The sequence below is a fragment of the Nanorana parkeri genome, unplaced genomic scaffold (genome assembly GCF_000935625.1).
Source record: "Nanorana parkeri isolate BGI_ZX_2015 unplaced genomic scaffold, ASM93562v1 scaffold29, whole genome shotgun sequence".
In the NCBI taxonomy this organism is placed as follows: Eukaryota; Metazoa; Chordata; class Amphibia; order Anura; family Dicroglossidae; genus Nanorana; species Nanorana parkeri.
In genome coordinates this window covers 762,751-785,569 of record NW_017306297.1, presented here as the reverse complement: position 1 = coordinate 785,569, position 22,819 = coordinate 762,751, and the positions used below count along the sequence as shown (strand labels likewise).

Sequence of the window (22,819 nt, the reverse complement as noted above, 5' to 3'; positions counted from 1 at the left end):
TATTTCTAAAGATAGAAAATCTCAACTAAAACAAAATGCAAGAAAAACAAGCACAAGGAAAATTAATTAACTTTACTTTTTAAATATTTACATTATGCATGATTATGGGTACTGATCAAGCATGATGTGCTAAAAATATAACATAAAAGATACATAATGCATAAATATAACAAATAAAATATGAAAAAATTATATTTGCCATTCACTACCTCAATCACACAGCCAACCCCTCCCTCCGAAAAAGCAAAACACTGCATTCTCAATATGATTGGGGGAGTGGGGGAGAGTAGTGATGGGCTCGATGTTCGAGCCGAATGTGAGGTGAGCCCAATCATGGCTCACCTGTTACAACTGTAAACAGTTAGGCGGAGCTAGCTGCCACTGCTAGCTCCGCCCAATTGTTTATAAGTTGCTGGCATCTGTCAACATTTTTTTCATTGATACATGTCCCCCAGGGCAGCACCCAAATTCCCATACCCTTTTTGTGGCCATTAATTTGCATATAAGCTTTCAAAATGGGGGCAATTGATTTTCAAAGTTCTTCCCCCCCATAAGACTTGCATTGAGTTTGAGTTCGAATTCAAACTTTTCCCATGTTTGAAAGTTTGAATTCGAAGCAAACAGGGGGTGTTCGGCTCATCACTAGGGGAGAGTGCAGAATACACACATCAGTCGTGAATGAATGTCAAATATCGGTGTATGCCCTAGATGCATGTACCTTCCTGAGTGTAGGCTCAGCATTACTGGGTTTTCTGCCCACCTACTGCGCCTGTCACACAGGCAGACACAATGGTCAAATACCTTGGTATAGGTTGGATGAAGCCTGATGGAGATTTCTAAAAGACTAGTTCCATCACCACCTTCCTCTGTGGTTGAGAGCAGGCAGTGGGTTGAGTCCAGAGCCAATAGACAGCCTGTCTGCTATTAACTAGTAGCAGAACGGACTTGATGGGGAAATAGTACATTTACAAAAGTACATTTTCATGGTGAGGCTGATTTCCTGAAGGCTTTGAAAATGTTCACATTCACTTCACACAATTACCCAACCATATCAAAAACATATCCCTATTTATTTATTTTATCTGCAATTGACTGAACAATTAAAGTAAATCTTTGTTCATTCAAAAAATAAATTCTCAATACCTTTTAGTAAATCAGCCTAATTATGTATAGCTATCAAATACCCTGCTCAGTGACTGTTCTGGTGCATTTATTTCCCAGGAACTTTTTGGATTTAAATCGGTGGCGTGGAGACAAGTCTTTTGCATTGTTGGGTACCTTTTCTCTCTTGGCTTCCTTCTACTTGTATTTTATTGGAAACCGGAATGGGATGTGTATTGCCATTGTGCCCCGTGTGACCTGGAAAAAGCTGATGTTATATTACTTAGAACTACGGTGAGTGTTTTGCAGTAGCATAAAGACACCCTATGCTTTTTTTTTTAAGGTCACCTTCATATTTATTCATGTTCCGTGTTTTGTATTTTCGAGACATGAAGGGTTGATTTTCTAAATAAGCTGTTTACTTTGTAAGGGAGTTTACACTTTGTAAGGGTAGTTTTTTCTTAGCTTAGTGAAAATGATGAAAATTCACTATGCAAAGAATATCTAATCATGTGGAAGGAAAATAAAAACAGTATTTTGTGCTTGCATGTGATGGATGAAGTCAGCAGAGCTTTACCTGACTCACTAAGCCAAGTGAAAATTATCTTGCAAAGTGAACGGCCTATTTGCCTTTAGTAAGTCAACCCCAAATGTGTAAAGAATAGGGCTATGTATTACAAAAATCTGTAAAAAGAAACTACTAGTAAGTTTAAAAAGAACACAAAGGAGTTTATTGATAAATAATTTGCAGTGCTGTTCACCCTGTGAATATCTGTGAATGTTTGTGTGTGTGTGTACAAACACATGTTCTTTAGTAAACCCCATTTATCGACGTAGTTTTACCTTAGTTTCTGCAATTTAAATACTGGATACAGAAACAAAAGGGTTAGTCATAAAAGGGTGAAGAGTTTGGAGAAGGCAAGAGAAGTGAACAATCTAGGACAACATAGCTGCACTGGAAAGTGAGCTGAATTGTAGAATGTTTCCAAATCAGCTATTTTGGCCTAGATTGTTCACTTCTTCAGCCTTCTCCAAACTCTTCACCCTTTTGTGAATAACCCCCTTAGTCTACTTTCAGTAGAAGTTTTACTGTGGATAATTCTATTAACAACAGATGTTACCTATTGCTTTTACTTTATAAAGCAGGTTGAATACTAGTTGCCATTATATGGCACACAGTGCCATCTGCTGGTGTTGAGAATATTCACTTCAATTGTCCAATTATGTTAAATTATTTCTGTTTCCTTTGAATACCCAGTCATGTGTAGATGAAATAAGTGAACAGTAATTTACTTTTTACATTTTAAATGTGACTGGTTACCTCTAAAGATAAATATCGGGGTACAGTTGACATTTGTTTCACTTGTTGGATTTGGTGTAGGAGACACTAGGGATTTCAGCTGTAGGGATGGGCGCGATGTTCGAGTCGTAGAACAGTTCGGCTCGAACATTGGCAGTTAGTGTGTTCGGGGAACACATGAACTATCATGGCGACCCTGTAAAAGCACCATCCTAGTGCCGAGGGCATGTGGCCTGGTATGGCAGGTAGGGGAGGCCACTCGCTCGTGCCCTCCCCCCTTTCCTGCCCTGCCAGGCCTGTGCTCGGATCAAGGATCTGGTTAGGAATTGTATCCAGGACCCCATGTTTTTCCCCCGCATTTTTTGGGTGGGGTTCCTCCTTAAAATTCCTATCAGACCTTAAGGGCCTGGTATGATTTTGAGGGGGAACCCCATGCACTTCTTTTTAATTTTTTTAAATGGGGTCCCTACTAAAATTCCTAACACACCTTAAGGGTCTGGTATGACTTTTGGGGGGAACCCCATGCTTTTTGTTTTTCCTTTTACTTAAATGGGGTCCCTCTTAACATTCCTATCAGACCTAAAGGGTCTGGTATTGTTTGAGAAGGGGAACCGCACACTTTTTTTCTTTATAAATGTAAAATTTTGCTGCAGCAGGTTCTATGCATTGTACAGATGCACCACTTTACAGGCAGTATAAGGGGACCCCCCAGGCACGATATTTAAAAGAATTTCTCATTTTTATTGTTTCACTTTAAGCAATGTTAAAATCACTGCTCCTTTAAAAACTGTATTTTTTAAAAGTGTTTTTTTTTCATTGATGCTCCCAGGGCAGTACCCGAATCCTCATACCCTTTTATGGCCAATAACTTTCATATAAGCCTTCAAAAGGGGGACATTTGATTTTCCGAGTTCTGCTCCCAATGACTTTAATTGAGTTTGAAGTTCGAGGTCGAACTTTTTCCATGTTCTAAAGTTCGAACTCGAACAAACTCAGATGTTTTTGGCCCATCACTATTCAGCTGCCATTGGGATGTGCTGGGCTTCTGGTGTGTCCCTGTGCCTATAAGGAGGAATGGGATGGCGTAACGGCACCCATTTTGACCTTTGATATGTATCTCTGAAAGCCTCCAAGTTGGAGCATATATATATATATATATATATTAGGGTTGGCACCTTTTCTTCAAGAGAAACCCGAACACTCTAGCGACGCGCGGACATTTTTTGGGGGGAGAATGAGTCGCGGATTATTTATATGTACAGTAAATAGTGCCAACCCATTCATATGTAAATATCACAATTGAGACTATTTTCAGTGGGAGGTCAGTAGCCCCTATCTTAATTTTGGTTGCCCCTGTCTGCCTGACATCTTGTGTCCGGATTTCTGCTGCCATGAAACCCGAACACAGCATTCAAAACCCGAACTGTCCGGGTGAATCCTGGACAGGTGGCAACCCTAATATATATATGCTCCAACTTGGAGGCTTTCATAGATTAAAGTTAGGACCACACTACACAGAGGGGTCTCGATGAGGCATCGTGGCTTCGACATATTTTGCATAAGTTGTGTAACTAAAACCTCTGTTTTAGCCCTATCAGTAGACCGTGTCGTTTTTTTTTTGTTTTTTTCAGCTAGCTGGGAAGTGTGCTGGGAATTTTGTCTTTATATCTTTAATTACAATACCAATACAAAAGCCAAATTATTACAAGTCTTTTTTTCTTTAAAGGATAATTTTAAAAAATACTGTAAGAAAAAGATATTTTGGGTCCACCCTTTCAGAACCGGAGACAACGGTATATTTGAGACATTCACTAATGGGAGATCTGTTATAGGGAAAGCTCTAATGAAGCCAGAGAATAAGGTTAGTTTGTTTATTTATGTATTTGTTTATTTATTATATTTACTGTAGATGCAAACATCTAAGGGTCTATTCACTAAGCTGCCGTAGGCAGCCGAGCGAATGACCGACCTGCTGAGCTGCATTCGGCTCGGCTGTTCTGCTCGGTCCCTCAGAGGGACCGAGCAGAACAGAAAAATAGTAAAAAAAGTTTAAAAAAGTAAATAGAAAATGATTGTGCGGAGCTAGCAGTAATTGCTAATTTTACACAGATTTGTTTATTAACACTTTAGTGTGCAGTTGGTTCACATAAACCGAGCGCAACATATTTGCTTTACATTTGTTCACCTATACACATTGTTGCGGCTGGTCCAATCAGGTAGTTAGGCACGCATTCCCAGCGCAGTGATTTCTGTGATATAATAGCAAACTAGCTATTGCACCCACCCTCTGCTGCTGTTAATTTACTAGTGGGGACCTGATGGATAACTGCAGGTCCCCTCTGCTGATTGACAGCAGCAGTGGGAGGGTGCAATAGCTAGTTTGCTATTGCCTATCGCAAATTGAAATAGCAATGACAGCTAGCTCCGCCCAACAGTTTTCTATTGGCTGGCGGTTCTGCTGCCGTCAAAAAAAAGAAGAAAAAAAAACGCTCCCGGCCACCCAGGAGAGAAACACTGCTTTTTCTTTTTTTTTCTTTATTCTGACACGGAGCCGTGTCAGAATAGAAAAAAAATAATCATCATTTTTGCCCATTGGAAAGCATTGCTAGATTCCTATTGGCAATTTCAATTTGCAATAGCCAATAGTAAACTAGCATTGTACCCGCCCTCTGCTGATGGACCTGATGGAGAACTGCAGCAGTGGGCGGGTACAATGCTAGTTTACTATTGGCTATTGCAAAATGAAATAGCCAATAGGAATCTAGCAATGCATTCCAATGGGCCAAAATGTTTTCTTTTCTATTCTTTGGGGGGAACCCTCCGCACACCTCACAGCAGTCCCGGCCAATTAAGAAACGATGGTGCTCGCAGTGACATTGGTTCACGGATGGCGCCGTGCAGACACAGGAAAAAACAGGGAATCACCAGCACTCAGTAATCAAAGCAAATATGTCCTTTTATTGGACTGAGGCGTCATGGAGATCAAAAGAACCGACGTTTCGTCATGTTTTCTGCCTTGAGGAAGGGACCCTGCGTGGCCCCGAAACGTCGGTTCTTTTGATCTCCATGACGCCTCAGTCCAATAAAAGGACATATTTGCTTTGATTACTGAGTGCTGGTGATTCCCTATTTTTTCTTTTTTATTCTGACACGGCTCCGCTCGGCCAGCTTCGGCTTTCAGCACGGCTCAGGAGATCCGAGGCATATGCGTTCGGCTCGACTGAGCCACTCGGCCACGTTCGGGAGCTGTACGGGCTGAAGCTAGCCGAAGGATCGGCCGAAGCTACGGCTAGATTCTTCGGCAGCTTCGTGAATAGACCCCATAGTAATTTAAAATTGCATGGAAGGTTATGCAAGTATACATTGATTTTATAAAAATATATTTCCATAAATTGGAACTACCAGTATGTTTTTAAAATCATAATGACTTTCTATAACAAACTTGTAAGGTGCCATGGAATATTTCAGTTGAACTAAAAAATTAAATACAAATTATTATACCTACAAAAAGTAAAGATGTGTATAGGTACACAAGAGCATGCCAATCATTAAGGAGTGATTTCTTTCTTCAAGACCCCCGTGACATCTCCCACTGGTGCCTGAGTTCTCGTAGGGGATAAGGTAATTGACCAGGAGCCTTAACCCAGTCTGATATAAACTGTTTTATATTTTATCTCAAGATATCTATACTTTTATGTACTCCTTCCTTTTCTCCACAGACCAAAGCATGCATGCCAGTTTTGAACTTGCACATGAATCTTCCCAGAACAAAATTCGGGAGTATTAAAACTAGGGATGCACCGATACTAGTTTTTCGCTTTCGAGTACGAGTACCGATATTTATCTTTCGGTACTCGTTGATACCGAGTACTGATACCGGTACTTCCACTTGCATGAAGCTGGCTTGCCGGGCAGTGTGTCATTACCCACTGCCCGGCTTCTTGATTGCCCAGGAAGCCAGCTCCATGCTGTTTGGCCGGCTTGACGCTGATTGGTCGAGAAGCCAGCTTCCCAGCCATTCAGCATCGAGCTGGCTACCTGGCCAATCAGGAAGCCTGGTCATTTAGGGCTGGTTCGCACATGCTGAATGCACAGCCGCTGGTGTGTGCTGATAGGGAACTGTTCTAATGCACTGATTCCAGCACATTGCACTGTTTACTTTTTTTCTTTTTACAAACTTTATTGAAAATGTCATGAGTGACATTTCATTAATTTCTATTAGCACAGTGCAGTGTGATGCGGTTGCACCTTGTCACACCATGCTACATTGAAAAAAAAGTACTGCATGCAGCACTTTTTTTTTCAGTGCACGCCACCACAACACAATGGTGTGAACGAAGCCCATTGAATACAAGGACAATTGTTTTGTCTACGCACACAAATTGCTTTGTCTGTGCCCATTCACACCAGATGTGTTGGGACTGTGCTGTCCTCCTTTTCCAGTGCAGCCCCAACACATCTGGTGTGATCGGGCCCTAAGGGCTCATTCACACTGACTGCACAGTAAAATACTGTGGGGGTTATTCACAAAGCTAGCCAAAGGATCTAGCCGTAGCTTCGGCTGATACTACAACTAGCTTTGGCCGCCTGAGCCCTTCGGTTCAGTAGAACAAAATGGCTGCTGTACGGGCTATCCACTATAGCCCGTACAGCTCCCGAAGTTGGCCGAGTGGCTCGGTTGAGCCAACGGCATACGCTGATTGGAGGGGTTGGAGCTCAGCAACCACAGACCCACCAAAGATCATCTGTTTCCATGGATCAAGTCCACATACAACATTGAATGAATAAAAGAAACACCCTTTACAGAACAAGACCATAACCCCAATCTGCATCAGGAGTGGTCCCTGTTCCTTTTTTCCATACTATCACCATACTTTTCATAAATACTTATTTGAGCATCCGAAGGATTAACTCTTCCATGGGAGGAATTTCTCTGTAGGTTTTTCTTCTATAAATATGGGTAGAGTTATTGCAGAAAGCAGAAAAGGCACACTAGAAGCCGGCAGTGATATCACCGCCGGCTCCTCTGCTGAGCTCTCATGACAGTTCAGCGTCCCCTGGTTTACTGGTAACCAGGGGACGCTGCACTCTCATTACAGTGAGATTTCAGTGGAGCCGGCAGTGATATCACCGCCTGCTCTGCCGAGCTCTCATTGTAATGATAGCAGGTCCTGGCCAATAGGAAACAGTTGGGCAGAGCTAGCTGTCACTGCTGTCTCCGCCCAATCATTTTCTAGTTTTTTTTTTAACTGTTTTTCTATTCTGCTCGGTACCACGGAGGTACCGATGGGCGGCATTCGGCTATTCACTCACTGTGTTCGGCCCCTATGAGAATAGGCCGAACAGCAGCAAATAGGCTGCCGGAGGTTCGGCCCAGCCGATCCAACATCGAACTCCTTCTGCACTTCGTGTTGGCCCAACATACTGAGCATTATCTATGTCCCGGACTCGCCCCAGATGCTGAGCATGTGCGGACCGAAGCCAGCCAAAGCAAGCCGATGTACGGCTCAAATCAGATGTACAAGGCTGAAGTGAATAGCCGAACAGCGTTCGGCTCACTTCACTTCGGGTCGGTTACTCACAAGGCTGCCTTCGGCAGCTTTGTGAATAACCCTGTGTGTTTTACCATGTGGCTAATGTCTGCTGAGTGGCAACGGTGAGCCACAGTGCCTTGTAGTGTTCCAAGCCAAGGTACTGTTTACTTTTTTTCTCAACTCTATTTGGAGTGTACAAAGTTTACTCTCCATTCATGCATTTTACTGCAGCCCACTGCACATTACATCTGTGTTGTGGTGTGAACAGGGGACATAGATAATTAGAGTTTATATGCCCTAGCAGTGACTGGCATTGGTTTGGTGCAGAAAGATGCCAATCACTGCTGTATGTATGAGCGGGCCCTTAATCTTCCTTGCGCTGGTGGCATACTGCCTATCACTGGTGCCTTTCCAGTACCCAGTCTCTCAACTTGGTTGGATATCTATTCGGATGCATATATTTATATCAGCAATGTAAAATACTATTAACAGACTTGCTTACCATTACATGTTGTGGATCCTTATATCATGTGGCTGAATTGTGGATGTCCATTTTTTAAATGGCATTTATCTGTCCATGAGAGATTGATTATATTACTCGCTTACTTTAAATGGTATGACTTTGCTGCTTGCTAAAATTAAAAGACCCCATACAACTGACACTGTACATTTTTATACTTTTTATTAAAAACAAAGGGGGTTACCCAGCCCCACCCAGTTCCATGGAAACACCAAGTTATTTAAAAATACGATAATAGGTATAGAAAATCCTGTCATGTTGTGGTGAATAGTGGTTTGCCAAAGCCTTTCAATAAGAACAATTTATTATTTAAAATAAAGTCTGATTTTTTTAAACTGTTTATTTCCGTGCCCCCTGGTATTATACTACTATTATTGTAATTTGTTGTTTAAACCATAGGTGCGTTGCTTAAAAGTACAGAACATTAGATATGTCTGGAACATTTTGGAAAAAAATTTTCAGAAAATTGGGTGAGTTTTTTTCAGAAAATGGCTCTGCAGGATACCAAAAAAAAAGAAAAAAGGCTGCAGGCACCTAGATGTATCTGTATACCAGCAGGCAGCAGGCGCCAAAACCTTGTCATTATGGCCGAATGCCAAACTGTTCATCCTGTTAGTGCCAAAATGTGCCTGTCTCCTCCTGCCTCTTGCACATTCCTAATGGCCAGGGAGGCTGCTTATTATAGTGACAGACCAATAGGAATAATGCAGGGATGGGAGATAACCACAAAACTCTACACAACACTATCTAGAAGTTCCAGAGCTTATCTGCCTCAACAGTCTGGAATTGAGGCTGCTGCAGGTATTTGCAGGTACCTCTAGATGCCTACAATTTATATCTGCAACAGTTTTTGTTTCTGGTCTACTGACATATTCTATCGGAACACTGTAAACTGTTTTAATTTCTGTTTTGTTGTCACTATCTATATACAATGTTGTTTTACAAATAAACTTTTAATAAATGACAAAGGCTTACCAGAGTTCTCTTGATCAGCTAATGAGGCAACAGAGCAGAATATGCTGCTATTTTGTTCTCCAGTTGACTGAAATTTCCAAATGAGTTGTCTGATAAGGAAGAAGTTACTGCGGATTAGTCATTGACGTCTTGGTGTAAACAACAAGCTTTAAAGAGGGGGGAGAGAAAGAAACCCTTTTGATATACTCCTCTTTGTATTTTAAATTAAGCATTTAATGGTACAATTCCTAATGTGTTTATATTGTAGCATTTTAGAAGATGAGTACTCTTGCTCAGACATACATACAAAGTTTGGCTCTGGTTTCACTCAAGAGGAGCAAGAGATCCGGTAAGTGTTTAACTCAGTATACATTTACTTATAACCAGTTCAGTGCCAAACTTTAAGTCAATCTTTTGTGCTTTCTGCTATTAATATAAAATGTCTAATTTATGAACAGAAAACAGGTGTGTGGCTTAAATGCCATTGATGTAGAAGTTACCCCAATCTGGAAGCTGCTTTTCAAAGAGGTGAGAGACTAGTTAACAGAACAACAGTGGTTCCACATGATAACAAAGCCATATTTACAGACACGAGCAGTATGAAGGTGTGGTAATGCACAAAAGAGTGCCAATGCACTGGAAGTGTTTAGTGGTTTCCCTCACACCTTATTGCTCAGAACAGCAATCAGTGAAGGATATCTATGTTTGACACAATCTATGTTTGAAATAATCAAGATTGTCCAAACTATTAGGTAAATACAGTCTTATGACTCGAGCAGCCAGTGTACCATCCTTTTCCTCTTTATAAGCACAAGTAGTTTATTTATTTATTTGAACTAATGTATATAGGGGTCTATTCACTAAGCTGCCGTAGGATGGCGAGTGAATGACCGGCCTACAGCGAAGTGAGCCGAACGCTGTTCGGCTATTCACTTCAGGCTGGTACGGCTGAACGTATATCGGCTGAAATCAACCGTACATCAGCTTGCTTCGCATGGCTTCGGGTCGGCCGAACATGCCCGACCCGAAGAGCAGGAGGAGTTCGACTCAGCCGATCCAACATCTGGATTGGCTAAGCGAAAACCTCCGGGAGGCTACTTGCTGCTGTTCGGTCTATTCTTATAGATGCCGAACAGCAGTGAGTGAATCTGCTGATGGACCGGATGGAGAACTGCAGCAGAGGGCGGGTGCAATGCTAGTTTACTATTGGCTATTGCAAATTGAAATAGCTAATAGGAATCTAGCAATGCATTCCTATAGGCAAAAATTATAATTTTTTTCTATTCGGACACGGCTCCGTGTCAGAATAAAGAAAAAAAAAGAAAAAGCAGTGTTTCTCTCCTGGACGGCCAGGAGCGGGAGACTCCCGGAGTGCCCGGGAGAGTTTGCTGTCTGGAGATCAGTGTCCCTGGTTAGCTGGTAACCAGGGACGCTGATCTCTCTGCAAGTGACCGGAGCCAGCTGTAAGATCACGGCTGGCTCTGCCCAGCTGTCAGAAGCAGGCTTCGGCTGGCCAATGGCCGGCCTCTCGGCCAGCTTCGGCTTTCAGCGCGGCTCAGCCGAGCCGAGGCATATGCCGCTCGACTAAGTACGGGAGCTGTACGGGCTATTGTGAATAGTGAAGTTACAATCCAGTGTTCCTACCACAATTTTAGTAGATGCCCACAAACTTGCTTGGGTCAATGTTGGTTTGCGGTAAAAGTTGGTAGATCTAACAAATTTAGGTAGAATATAGTGCCGGGCAAATAGTGTGCCTAATCGGAAACCCTGGACCTGGAGTGGTAACCAAGACATCACACCACTCTCAGGCAGGTACTTTGGAATGAATTCTGAAGATCAAGTACACAAAAGGCTCTTGCATGACATTCTAAACTCTCTCTAGACTTCTAAATCCCAAATCCAGTTACTATTTGATTTACATGCCTCATAAATTAAAAAAGGAACTTCTTGTACCTTTCTATACATCTTTCTTCATTTGTGCCTCCCATGCTCCTATCCTCAGACACCGCAGCTCACAGTGGGAGAAGTTCAGCAACAGAGGCAGTGCTGTCAATCCTAAAATCAGTCAGCATGACTACTAGGTGTGTTCTGGTCCTGATTGTCAAGCTACAGGCTTGTGAATTAGCAGTAATGCTGATGGCCATCCCCCGGGCAACATCTTCTCAACCTACTGTAGTGCCAGCAGGCACATCCTACACAAGAGTGGCATTTATGTTCTGAATTCATTAGCAGTGCAACATCAGTGCCATGCAGTCACTGGAAGCTGCATTAGGTAGACTTCACTGAAAGGATCAAAAGGTATTTGTGAGACTTTGGAGGGGACCTAAAAGAAAACTGTAAGGGCAGAATTATTAGGAAAAAATTATTCTGCTTTTAGTGTTGCTTATTACAAGAGTAGGACTGGTTATGAGATTATCATAAAGGCAGAACTCCCACTTTATATTTATTTCAAATATATCAGGAACCAAGCTGAAATAACCTGCCTACTAAATATAATGCAAATATATATGCAATATATATGAATGAATGACCTGGAGGGAACTGTTTTTCTCTTCAAAATTAGAGATTTACTATAAATACCACTGCTGACCATAATTTATTAACTTTATTTATGCCTTAAACAGGTTTTAAATTCTTACTACGTTTTTCAAGCCTTCTCATTAAGTCTTTGGTTTGCTACCTGCTATAATGAATATGCTGCAATACTTGTTGTTATTACGCTCTTGTCCATTGTGGCCACAGTCTACAATCTCAGGAAGGTAGGTACACTCAGCTCATATTGGTGTATATTAAGCCCTAAAGGTAACCTTTCCCCCTCCACGAAGGCTGCCATTGCTGGATTCTCTTTTTATGATTTCTGGATGCCTGGCTGTCCCTCTGGCCTTAGTGGTTTGAGTCACTGACATGGAACAGGTATGCTGATAACTTCCAATTTTCTCTCGAGTGATGGCTGCATGGCATTTGTCAGGGCCATTTCTAGTCTCCATTGGTTGCCCATGTGACAGGGTGACAGCACTTGAGAATAATATGGAAACAGGGACTGATTGTTGACAGCCTACAAGGGCCGGCTTTAGATAAAGTGTGGCCATGGCCTATTATTAAAGTGAGGGGTCCATATGATCGAATGTTGTACTGTGTGGCAGTGTATCTCAACAAAAGGGGATCTAAGGCAAATATAAAAAGTTATGGTTATAGTGTGCATGGTAAGATGTCAGAGAGGCAAAATGTTGGTGTGTTTAAGAATTGCAGTTAAATTGTGCTAAACCTTTCAGGCTGTACGTGGCAGCAGCTTAACAACTCTTCTAAAGCTTCAGTATAACACAGATATATCAACAAGAGGCAGTTCAATATTGTACGAAAAGCAAGTGGGGTGGTTCATAGAAAGTGGTCTTGAGCAGCATTTTTGGCCGACATATTTAGCATAACAACTCTTTAGCTTACAATTTTACTTGCCTGAGGAGGTGGTTGTGTCCTTTAAGTCATCTATGATATGTGAGACTATACAGAAAGGCAGACCTGAGGGGACAATGAAGAGAGAAAAGTTGTGGCAGGTGCATTATGCTGTGGCACTTACTGTGCTTGTCAACATTACGCTGAGTACTGGGTGTCACTTTAAAGCCATAGGTACATAAAATTCAACCACTCTCATCTCTGTTTATTCTGCACATACATCCTGCAGTGCTTGTATCCACAAAATAATCCTAAATTATTGTGCAACAAGCTAGAATCTCATGTACAGACACACAGAATCTAGACAGGAAGCTAACACTTTGTCTGAGAACTTCATAAAAATAGATGAGAACTAGTTACGTGGTCAAAAGTGTGTAACTGCACGCGGGACTATGTATTGTAAAACATAGCGTAGAGTCCAGTAGTAGGGACCTCATACACTCATAACGTATACAGTACAGGGGTAAGGAGTATGTAACATACAACATAACCTAAAAGTGCACTGTTCAGAAGTAATGTACAATATAAAATATAGAGTGTAGGAGTAAAAAATATGTAACACAAAACATAACGTATCATGTGCAATGGTCTGGAGTATGCAACACACAATACAGGGCATGGGGGCCAGTGGTATGTAAGATGCAGCATAGGGTCAAGTGGTTAAGATTATGGGGTCTATTCACGAAGCAGCCAAAGGATCTAGCCGTAGCTTCGGCTGATCCTTCGGCTAGCTTCGGCCCCAGGACCCCTTCGGTTCAATAGAACCAAAGGGCTGCTGTACGGGCTATTCACTATAGCCCGCACAGCTCCTGAAGTCGGCCGAGCGGCTCAGTTGAGCCGAAGGCATATGCTTCGGCTCGACTGAGCCGAGGTAAAATCCGAAGCTGGCCGAGCGGCCGGCCGTTGGCTGGCCGACAGCCTGCTTCTGACAGCTGGGCGGAGCCAGCCGTGATCTTATGGCTGGCTCCGGCCACTTGCAGAGAGATCAGCATCCCTGGTTACCAGCTAACCAGGGACACTGATCTCCAGACAGCCCAACTCTCCCGGGCTCTCCGGGAGTCTCCTGCACCCGGCCGCCCATGAGAGAAACCCTGCTTTTTTTATTTTTATTTTTTTTATTCTGACATTGAGCCATTGGCTGTCGTCAGAAAAAAAAATGTCAACATGGGAATGCATTGCTAGATTCCTATTGCCTATTGCAAATTGAAATAGCCAAAAGAAAAATAGTTAAAAAAGAAGAAAAAAAGTAAATAGAAAACGGTTGTGTGGAGCTAGCAGTAGCAGCTAGCTCCGCCCAAATGTTTTCTATTGACCGGAGGAATGCATTGCTAGATTCCTATTGGCTATTTCAGCGGCATTCGGCTATTCACTCACTACTGTTCGGCATCTATAAGAATAGACCGAACAGCAGCGAGTAGCCTGACGGAGGTTCGGCTTAGCCGATCCAGATATTGGATCAGCTGAGGCGAACTCCTTCTGCTCTTCGGGTCGGCCGAACATGCCGAGCATGTTCGGCCGACCCGAAGCCACGCAAAGCTACCCGATGTACGGCTGATTTCAGCCGATATACGGCTGGAATCAGCCATACCAGCCTGAAGTGAATAGACCGAACAAAGTTTGGCTAACTTCGCTTTTGGTCGGTCGTTTACTCGGCTGCCTACGTCAGCTTAGTGAATAGACCCCTATGTGTCGTATTTGCTCTCATGTTGCTTGCCAGTAGGAAAAGAAAGGATCCAGCACAGTGGAAAATGGTGGTAAGAATTACCAAGCACTGGTGTCAGTGGTTGCCTTCTGGTTGTGCTGCAAAGCCTTTGCCCAATGGCTGCAGCTCAGTAGGAAAATCACATGAATAAAAGTATAAGTGCACTGTTAAACACATTTGCTCCCTAAACAATAACATGTAAAGTTTAAATTAGATTTTAATGATTTGTGTTTACATCTACTTCAATATTGTAATAATTGTCATATTTTCTTTTTAAGCAATCTGTTAAACTGCACAAGATGGTTGCGTTTCATAACAATACAATGGTTACTGTTCTCAGGAACAATGGTGGTGAGTTCAATGATACTATTACTAGTTTATACCTTAAAGAACTCCAGGAAGAAATGTTATTAACCCTTGAAGTGAGGCTAACCCTGCACTTCAAGGGTTAACTGCTTATTTTTGCCTAGGGTAAAAAAAGATACTTACCTAAACCAGTGAGTTGCCCAGCTCTTTGACCGGTCCCTATAGTGTCTCTCCCCTCTGCTGCAGTCTAGGAATCCTCGAGTCATCATGTCCAATACAATGAATTAGACGTGAGGATACAGAGTGACTGGAGGGAGCACTGCTTGCCTGGAGGATCGGGTGAGTATAACTATTTTTTTTGGGACCCTAGGCAAAAACGAGTAGTTAACCCTTGAAGTGCGGGGGTAGCCCCCTTGCTATATATGGATTTCTTCACTTACTGCTTTTCATTCTTTTAAGTGTATCCTCCAAACTTCACAGCCTCCTCCTCTCATCTATTGTAAACTATCAAGACTTCTCACAGGCTTCTGCTCTTCGCATATGCTTTTCCAAAGGACTAATAGTACTAAATGACTCTTGAAACCTTTAAATACAATATTAATGGCATGCCTTGAAGTATTATTATTAATATTAATTACAAAATGCCTATACATAATAATTTTATAGTTATTAAATCCTTTTCCGTAGTTTTGGAAGAAACTGAATCACAGAATTTAGTTCCTGGAGATGTCATGATTTTAACAGGAAAAAAGTTGAATTTACCCTGTGATTCTATTTTACTAACAGGAAGTTGTGTTGTAAATGAAGGAATGTTAACAGGTATGGAAAATATGATATGCTTTCCCAAGGATCTGGTACCAGTCTTGTAACAGTCAATTTGTTCTTTTTTGTTATAAATCATTGTGAGGTATTAAATGACATTGATAATGAAAGAAACATGGAGGCCGGCATTGTTGACCAGTCCTTCTGAAAAAATTAGTGGTCTGTTTGAGATACTGACCCCACTGCCATTTATTATTTTCAGTATTCAGCAGTCAATAATGGCCACCTCCACATTTCTCATATAAAAGGTTTACTTCTAAATACTGAAAACAAGACTTATATTTATACGGTACATGTAACTAATATTTAGAGTATTTTGTGGCACCCTAGTTTATGTTTTACATTAACACCTATGACATACACTTATGCAAAGAACAAATACTAGAAAAAAATTATCTTAAGCTTTATTACCTGTAGGGTTTTTCAATAAAAGAATTATAAAATGTTCAGCAGAGTATATGGATCATCTGCTTGTTTAGGAACTACTGCTTCTCCACTAGCAGCAACATTTTAGATATGCTTTATATGTGTAGTCCAGTATTCAGGTGCTTTCTGGGTGCACTAAAAGGTGAGGCTAAGGCCTAAGCAGAAAGTTCAGAGCAGTACTGAAGGACTAAAAGCAGATTAGTCTCATCAGTTGAGCAAGGGATCTGGTCAGCTGGATATTGAAGACGTCAAGGCATGAGGAGGAGCAATTGTAAGGGTGAAGGTAAGAGTAAGTACCAGAAGGTCCATAAATTATGCATGTAAGAATATGTGTAAAGCAAAATAGGAGTCAAAAAGAGAAATTTGGGTTTAGGCCTGGTTCACACCTGGGCGTTTTGTAGCGCGTTCCTACGCTCTGCAAAAGCTCAAACACCAAAATCCCATTATTTCCTATGGGTATGGTTCACAGTTGGGCGTATTACAGGCCGTATGAACGCGTTACAAAACGCCCTATGCCCAAAGAAGTACAGGAGCTTCTTTGGGGCGTTTTTGTCGCGCGTATCCATTGGGATACAGCCAGGTAGCCCTCGGAAACGTGCGTTTGTCGCGCGTGTTTTTTACCAACAAACGCGCATATTCGATACGCTTGGTATGAACGCCGCCTAAGGCATAAAACACACGTACACACAATATACACATAATCCATAATACACTTACAGGATTATTCACTAAAGGGTGAAGAGTTTGGAGAAGGCAGGAGAAGTGAACAATCTAGGCCAACATAGCTGATTTGGAAATCTCCAATTCAGCTCACTTTCCAGTTCAGTTATGTTGTCCTAGATTGTTCACTTCTCCTACTCTCCTTCGCCAAATTCTTCACCCTTTAGTGAATAACCCCCCTTTAGTCAAGTCCAGAGAAGCTTAGTCTGCAAAAATAATAGTCCAGATACACAGTAGAAAGTTGTATGCACAAGAAAATCAAACAACATAGATTTTGACTCATGTCAAAATCTGGATGTCATTTAAAAGATCAGAAAAATGACTGGATGTCATTTAAAAGATCAGTAAGCCAATCAATGTGACTGCAAATGTAAATAGCATATGATATGGGCACTGAGACACAGTAAGTGCATCAAATGACTGGAAGTTCACATAGAGATTGGAAAGGAGAGCCATCAACATGAGGAAGAACATCCAAGGACCACTCAACTGATCACCTGCCAATGTTCACCTGTCTAGAGGAAAACTGGGCTCCAGGTCCTAGATGGAAAATGACAGGAAAATATAAAGTAAGAAATGTTGGCATCCTGAAGGTGATACAAACTGCTATGCAGTAATAACATATGCTTGCCATAATGCCATGTCTAGCAACAGAATTTAATTGTGCATGTTTGTGATTGGCATATTTGATTAGTTAGTTTAAGACTGAAAAAAATAATTGCTGCATCCTAATTCTTGAAAACGAGAGTGCTTTGGTTTGGTTTTGACCACTTCTTTGAAAATGATTTAGTGCCAGGCCTTACATATATGTTGCCCCACAATTGTTATTTGTTCAAACTAATTTTGTTTTTAACATACCATATATATTTATCATGTTGTGTATGTTTATTATACAGACATTTTAGTGATAAAGTAGTCATACGACTATTTCCTGTACTATACCACTAAAGTGTGCGCTGTTTTTAGGGGAAAGTGTCCCAGTGATGAAGACATCATTGCCAAATGTTGACAATTCACTTGCTTGGAAGGAGTACAGTGGTGAGGATTACAAGAGACATGTTCTATTTTGTGGCACTGAGGTCATTCAAGCACAGAGAAGTCATAAAGACTTTGTGAAAGCTGTTGTGTTAAGAACTGGTAAGTAAAAAAAAAACTTGTAAAAAATGTGTGTAGGCTACTAGGCTAGATTATAACCTCTGATAAATAAAATGCACAGAATGCCTGTCTTTTTTTTTCATTATTTCTCATAACCTTCTCACAGATGTGTCTAATCATACAATTAAGATAATGAGAAATAAATAATAAAAAAAGACACAGGATTGCAGAGAGTGTTTTAGAAGAAGAAAGCAAGAGCACAACAGAACCTCACATGGAAAGATTGGATTATTTAGTGTAAAAACAAAGTTGACACTTTGGGGTCTATTCACCAAGCTGCCGAGGGCAGCCGAGTGAATGACCGATCTGAAGTGAAGTGAGCCGAACACTGTTCGGCTATTCACTTCAGGCTGGTACGGCTAATTTCAGCCGTATATCGGCTGAAATCAGCCGTACATCGGCTTGCTTCGTGTGGCTTCGGGTCGGCTGAACATGCTCAGCATGTTCGGCCGACCCGAAGTGCAGAAGGAGTTCGACTCAGCCGATCCAACATCTGGATCGGCTGAGCCGAACCTCCGGCAGGCTTCTCACTGCTGTTCGGGCTATTCTTAAAAATGCCGAACAGCAGTAAGCGAATAGCCGAATGCCGCCGAGCGGCATTTGGCTCGGCTGTTCTGCTCGGTCCCTCAGAGGCACCGAGCAGAACTATGCTGAGCATGTTCGGCCGACCCGAAGCCACACGAAGCAAGCCGATGTACGGCTGATTTCAGCCGATGTACGGCTGAAATTAGCCGTACCAGCCTGAAGTGAATAGCCGAACAGTGTTCGGCTCACTTCACTTCAGATCGGTCATTCACTCGGCTGCCCTCGGCAGCTTCGTGAATAGACCCCTTTGTTTTAAGTTTTGAGATTCACAGAGGATCATTTTCAATATAATTGGTTTATCCTATATTATATTTGGTTGGCATAGGATTAAACACCATTTTTAGGTTATTTGTATACAGATTTTTTCACTGTTATATATTGTTTGTCACTTATAGGTTAGTTATTTTGAACACAGCAGTTTATTTCTGGGTTACAGCGCCGCTCTGGTTGATGATTGAGTTAGTGAAGGTTCATACAACCGATTTAAGTGAGCAGCTGTGATTAGAATACCGAGCGTTTTTTAGAGATTGAGCACAGAAGATCTTGTGTAAAATTTGGAAGTGGTGGTGAATTTTTGATAACAATTATGCTAATTATGACATCTTCTAATTACTACAATTTCATCTTTAGGATTCAATACAGCTAAAGGGGACCTTGTTCGATCCATCCTCTACCCTAAGCCAGTCAACTTTAAACTCCATAGAGATGCCATCAGGTTCCTAATTGGACTTGTAACAATTTCAGTGGTTGGAGTAATATATATTGCTGTTATTAATACAAAGAATAATGTAAGTCTTTGGTCACATTTGTAAAACTACATTATTGTTATCTTCTAGTTGGTCATGTCTATCTGGAATAAACAGCTAACTTTAGAGTAGTCAAGGAATGTACTGGTGATCCACAAAGATAAGGATGCATAGCTTTTGCATGCCACATACAACTGGGTTGTAACTGCTATTAGTGATTATTTTTTACCTGTATCTGACCAAAATGTTACAGGAGAAGCCAAGGCATCATGCATGGCAGTCCCTTGACCTAGAAGGGAGTGTGCAAACTGTGCATGGGACATAATCGCAAGTTTAAATGATAAGATAGTTCATAAACATCATACTGTACATCAGAAATGAGTAATGTTATTGGCTACGGCTAATGGACCTGCACTTCACATCCTTACACCATGCAGGTCCATACAGTGCTGTAAAGCATAATTTGTGTAAGTAAGTACCATTCTGAACCTTATCCTTTCCCTTGGCAAAAGACTTTCTAAAAACCTAAAGCAACAAGCGATTCCAATCCATACAATGTTCTCAAAGAAGCGTTATGATATAACTTTATCAGTTGGCAGTGTAATATGTTCTATCCAGCAGAAGGTTGTCTGAAGTATAAATGACAGTCAAAGTGATATGACAGTTGGCTAGTGTAAACAAAGTTCTCATCAATGATCCAGCTACATTCCAAGTGTGAAACCAGCAGCAGTATAATGAAATCAGCAATGAAAAGTACTGCTTTCTATATACTACTGCTGGTTTCACACTTGGAATGTGGGTGTATCATTCCCACTTCAGAGCAGCTTTATGAATAGTCAACACTGTTGGAACCTTTTTTCCCCTGAAAATAAAGGAAAATCGTTTTTTACCCTTGCCACTTTGCCCCTGTGTCTGTTCATTTATTAATATGTATGCAAAATCCAAAAACTGAACGCTGCAAATTGTTTTTTTTTCCCGACCTCCTATAGGGTTCTGCCACCTACACTGTGCTCTGGTGTTTTCTTCTTGTCACTGTCAGCATCCCTGCAGCTCTACCAGCCTCTCTCACAGTTTGTATATTGTACGCACAAACAAGACTTAAGAAAAACAACATCTTCTGTTTAAGTGCACAAAGGATTAACATGTGTGGACAGCTTAACATCATCTGCTTTGATAAAGTAAGGCTACCAATCTCGATATGTACAAAATATTTTAGAGTCATTCCTGCAAAATCTGATTTTGTGGTTTTACTGTAAATATCATTATTATTTTTAAGTCCTGTTTAGGGCATCACTTTTGTTTAATTTTATCCTTTTTTCAGAAAATGTATACTCTTAAATAAAAATATATGGGGGCTGTCTTAGTGTATAGTAGCTAAGTAATTGACAATCCAATCGGATAATACATTTTGGGGAATTATGTGTTAAATAGCCTTACCATCTTACCCAGCTTTAGTTCAGCAGGTTTGTTTTAGGCTGGTAGTTGTGTGTTTGCCTTTTTACCACAAATATGGCATTTTGTTTACTGTTTTTCTAGTACAACAGTCAGCCATTCAGTTCTTTATAAGAAAAAAAAAACAGCTGGCAAACAAGCTTCTAAAAGTGGTGTACATGAAATGGTGTACATAGGAACACATTCTGGTACCCTACATATTTATGAATAACAGTATGGGGTCTATTCATGAAGCTGCCGAAGGATCTAGCCGTAGCTTCGGCCGATCCTTCGGCTAGCTTCGGCCCCAGTACCCCTTTGGTTCAGTAGAACCGAAGGGGTGCTGTACGGGCTATTCACAATAGCCCGTACAGCTCCCAAACCTGGCCGAGCGGCTCAGTCGAGCCAAACGCATATGCATCGGCTCTGCTGAGCCGTGCTGAAAGCCGAAGCTGGCCAAGCGGCCGGCCATTGACCGGCCGACAGCCTGCTTCTGACAGCTGGGCGCAGCCAGCCGTGATCTTACGGCTGGCTCCGGCAACTTGCAGAGAGATCAGCGTCCCTGGTTACCTGCTAACCAGGGACACTGATCTCCAAACAGCTAACTCTCCCTGGTGCCCCGGGAGTCTCCTGCTCCCGGCCGCCAAGGAGAGAAACACTATTGGGTCTTTCTTTTTCTTTATTCTGACACGAAGCGATGTCAGAATAGAGAAAAAAATAAAAAAATCCCATTGAAAAACATTGCTAGATTCCTATTGGCTATTTCAATTTGCAATAGCCAATAGTAAACTAGCATTGTACCCGCCCTCTGCTGCAGTTCCCCATCAGGTCCATCACCAGAGGGCGGGAACAATGCTAGTTTACTATCAACCGTGAAAAGAAGCAGGTAACTGCAATGTTTTGATAAATATACATGGAAAGCATTATAAGATAGATACTGCGTACACAATATAACAAACAATTTTACCTTCTTGCAGACGGGTACCCTAACTGAAGATGGCATGGAACTTTGGGGCATCGTTCCCTCGGGAGGGACACTGTAAGTTTAATATTATACATGTGGCTTTTTTGGTTTATGATGGCTGTTTTGCACAAAACTTTCTTGATATTTCATGATAAGTTTTAGGTATATGTCATGTGTTATTCATGATCTTCCTGGGAGTTTGGTGGGAATGGAAATCATTAGCATGTACCTAAACAACATGTACCTAAAAATCAGTTAATGGTACTGAAAGGGAAATTAATAATCAAGCAGTAAATGGGGTAATCAAGAGTGTTGATGAGAACCAAAAGAACTTCCACTTTCATATTATCATTATGTTTGAGTCAAATGTGGAACTAGTGGTCCAGTATCAAGAGAGCTCTGTCTCCTGGAAATTGCATCACAAGTAATTCTTTAAGCTTAGGTAATACAGTGTATATCTGCTTTTTTGTGAAATGCTTGCACTTTTTGGTGTATATTCCTTGTTTACATGGTATGATCATATAGTTTTCAGGATGTGCATTGCTTTACCCCTGGGGACAACTTGCCTTGGGGTCCACTGCTAGGAGCGATGGTCGGCTGCCACTCGCTCATTGTCTTGGATGGCAAACTACATGGAGATCCACTTGACCTGAAAATGTTTGAAGGAACAGGATGGGTAAGGACAGCAAGAAAAAATTGTTACTGTTATTATAATGCATCGAATATTATGTCTCCCTGAAACTGTACAATATATACAGTGTATGTGTGTGTGATATATATACTGTATATATATATACAGGGCTTGAAAAATTTGGCGGTGTCTCACCAGTCAGTCACAAATTTCACCAGTCAGCATGACCAGACTATAGCCTTGCAATATATGTTAAACATTTTTGGGGACCGATAGAGCTTTCTTTTGTGACCCTACGGGGGGTTATTTGTTTTTACTTTATAATGAAAAAAGTACCCTAAATGTAAAAAAAATAAAAGTTTCCCTATGTTATAAAACATTTATTCTTACCCATATTTTTAGTACAACATAAAAGTCGGGGTCACGTCGTGTAAATAGACACCAAACATGTCAAGCCTTAAAATTGCGTGCG

At 41.4% G+C, this 22,819-nt stretch overlaps 1 protein-coding gene across 1 annotated transcript in view; it reads left to right on the top strand.

Annotated features, from left to right (window-relative positions):
- LOC108796110 (probable cation-transporting ATPase 13A4) overlaps positions 1–22,819 on the top strand; it is a 72,498-nt gene that overhangs the window by 7,675 nt on the left and 42,004 nt on the right. The window contains exons 2-14 of the mRNA XM_018567528.1: positions 1,222–1,395; positions 4,128–4,262; positions 8,855–8,925; positions 9,678–9,758; positions 9,868–9,937; positions 12,034–12,168; positions 14,840–14,912; positions 15,555–15,686; positions 17,802–17,972; positions 19,206–19,363; positions 20,311–20,499; positions 21,730–21,791; positions 22,242–22,392. Of these exons, the coding sequence (XP_018423030.1) occupies positions 1,222–1,395; positions 4,128–4,262; positions 8,855–8,925; positions 9,678–9,758; positions 9,868–9,937; positions 12,034–12,168; positions 14,840–14,912; positions 15,555–15,686; positions 17,802–17,972; positions 19,206–19,363; positions 20,311–20,499; positions 21,730–21,791; positions 22,242–22,392 (1,602 nt within the window). The remainder of the gene's footprint in view (positions 1–1,221; positions 1,396–4,127; positions 4,263–8,854; positions 8,926–9,677; positions 9,759–9,867; positions 9,938–12,033; positions 12,169–14,839; positions 14,913–15,554; positions 15,687–17,801; positions 17,973–19,205; positions 19,364–20,310; positions 20,500–21,729; positions 21,792–22,241; positions 22,393–22,819) is intronic.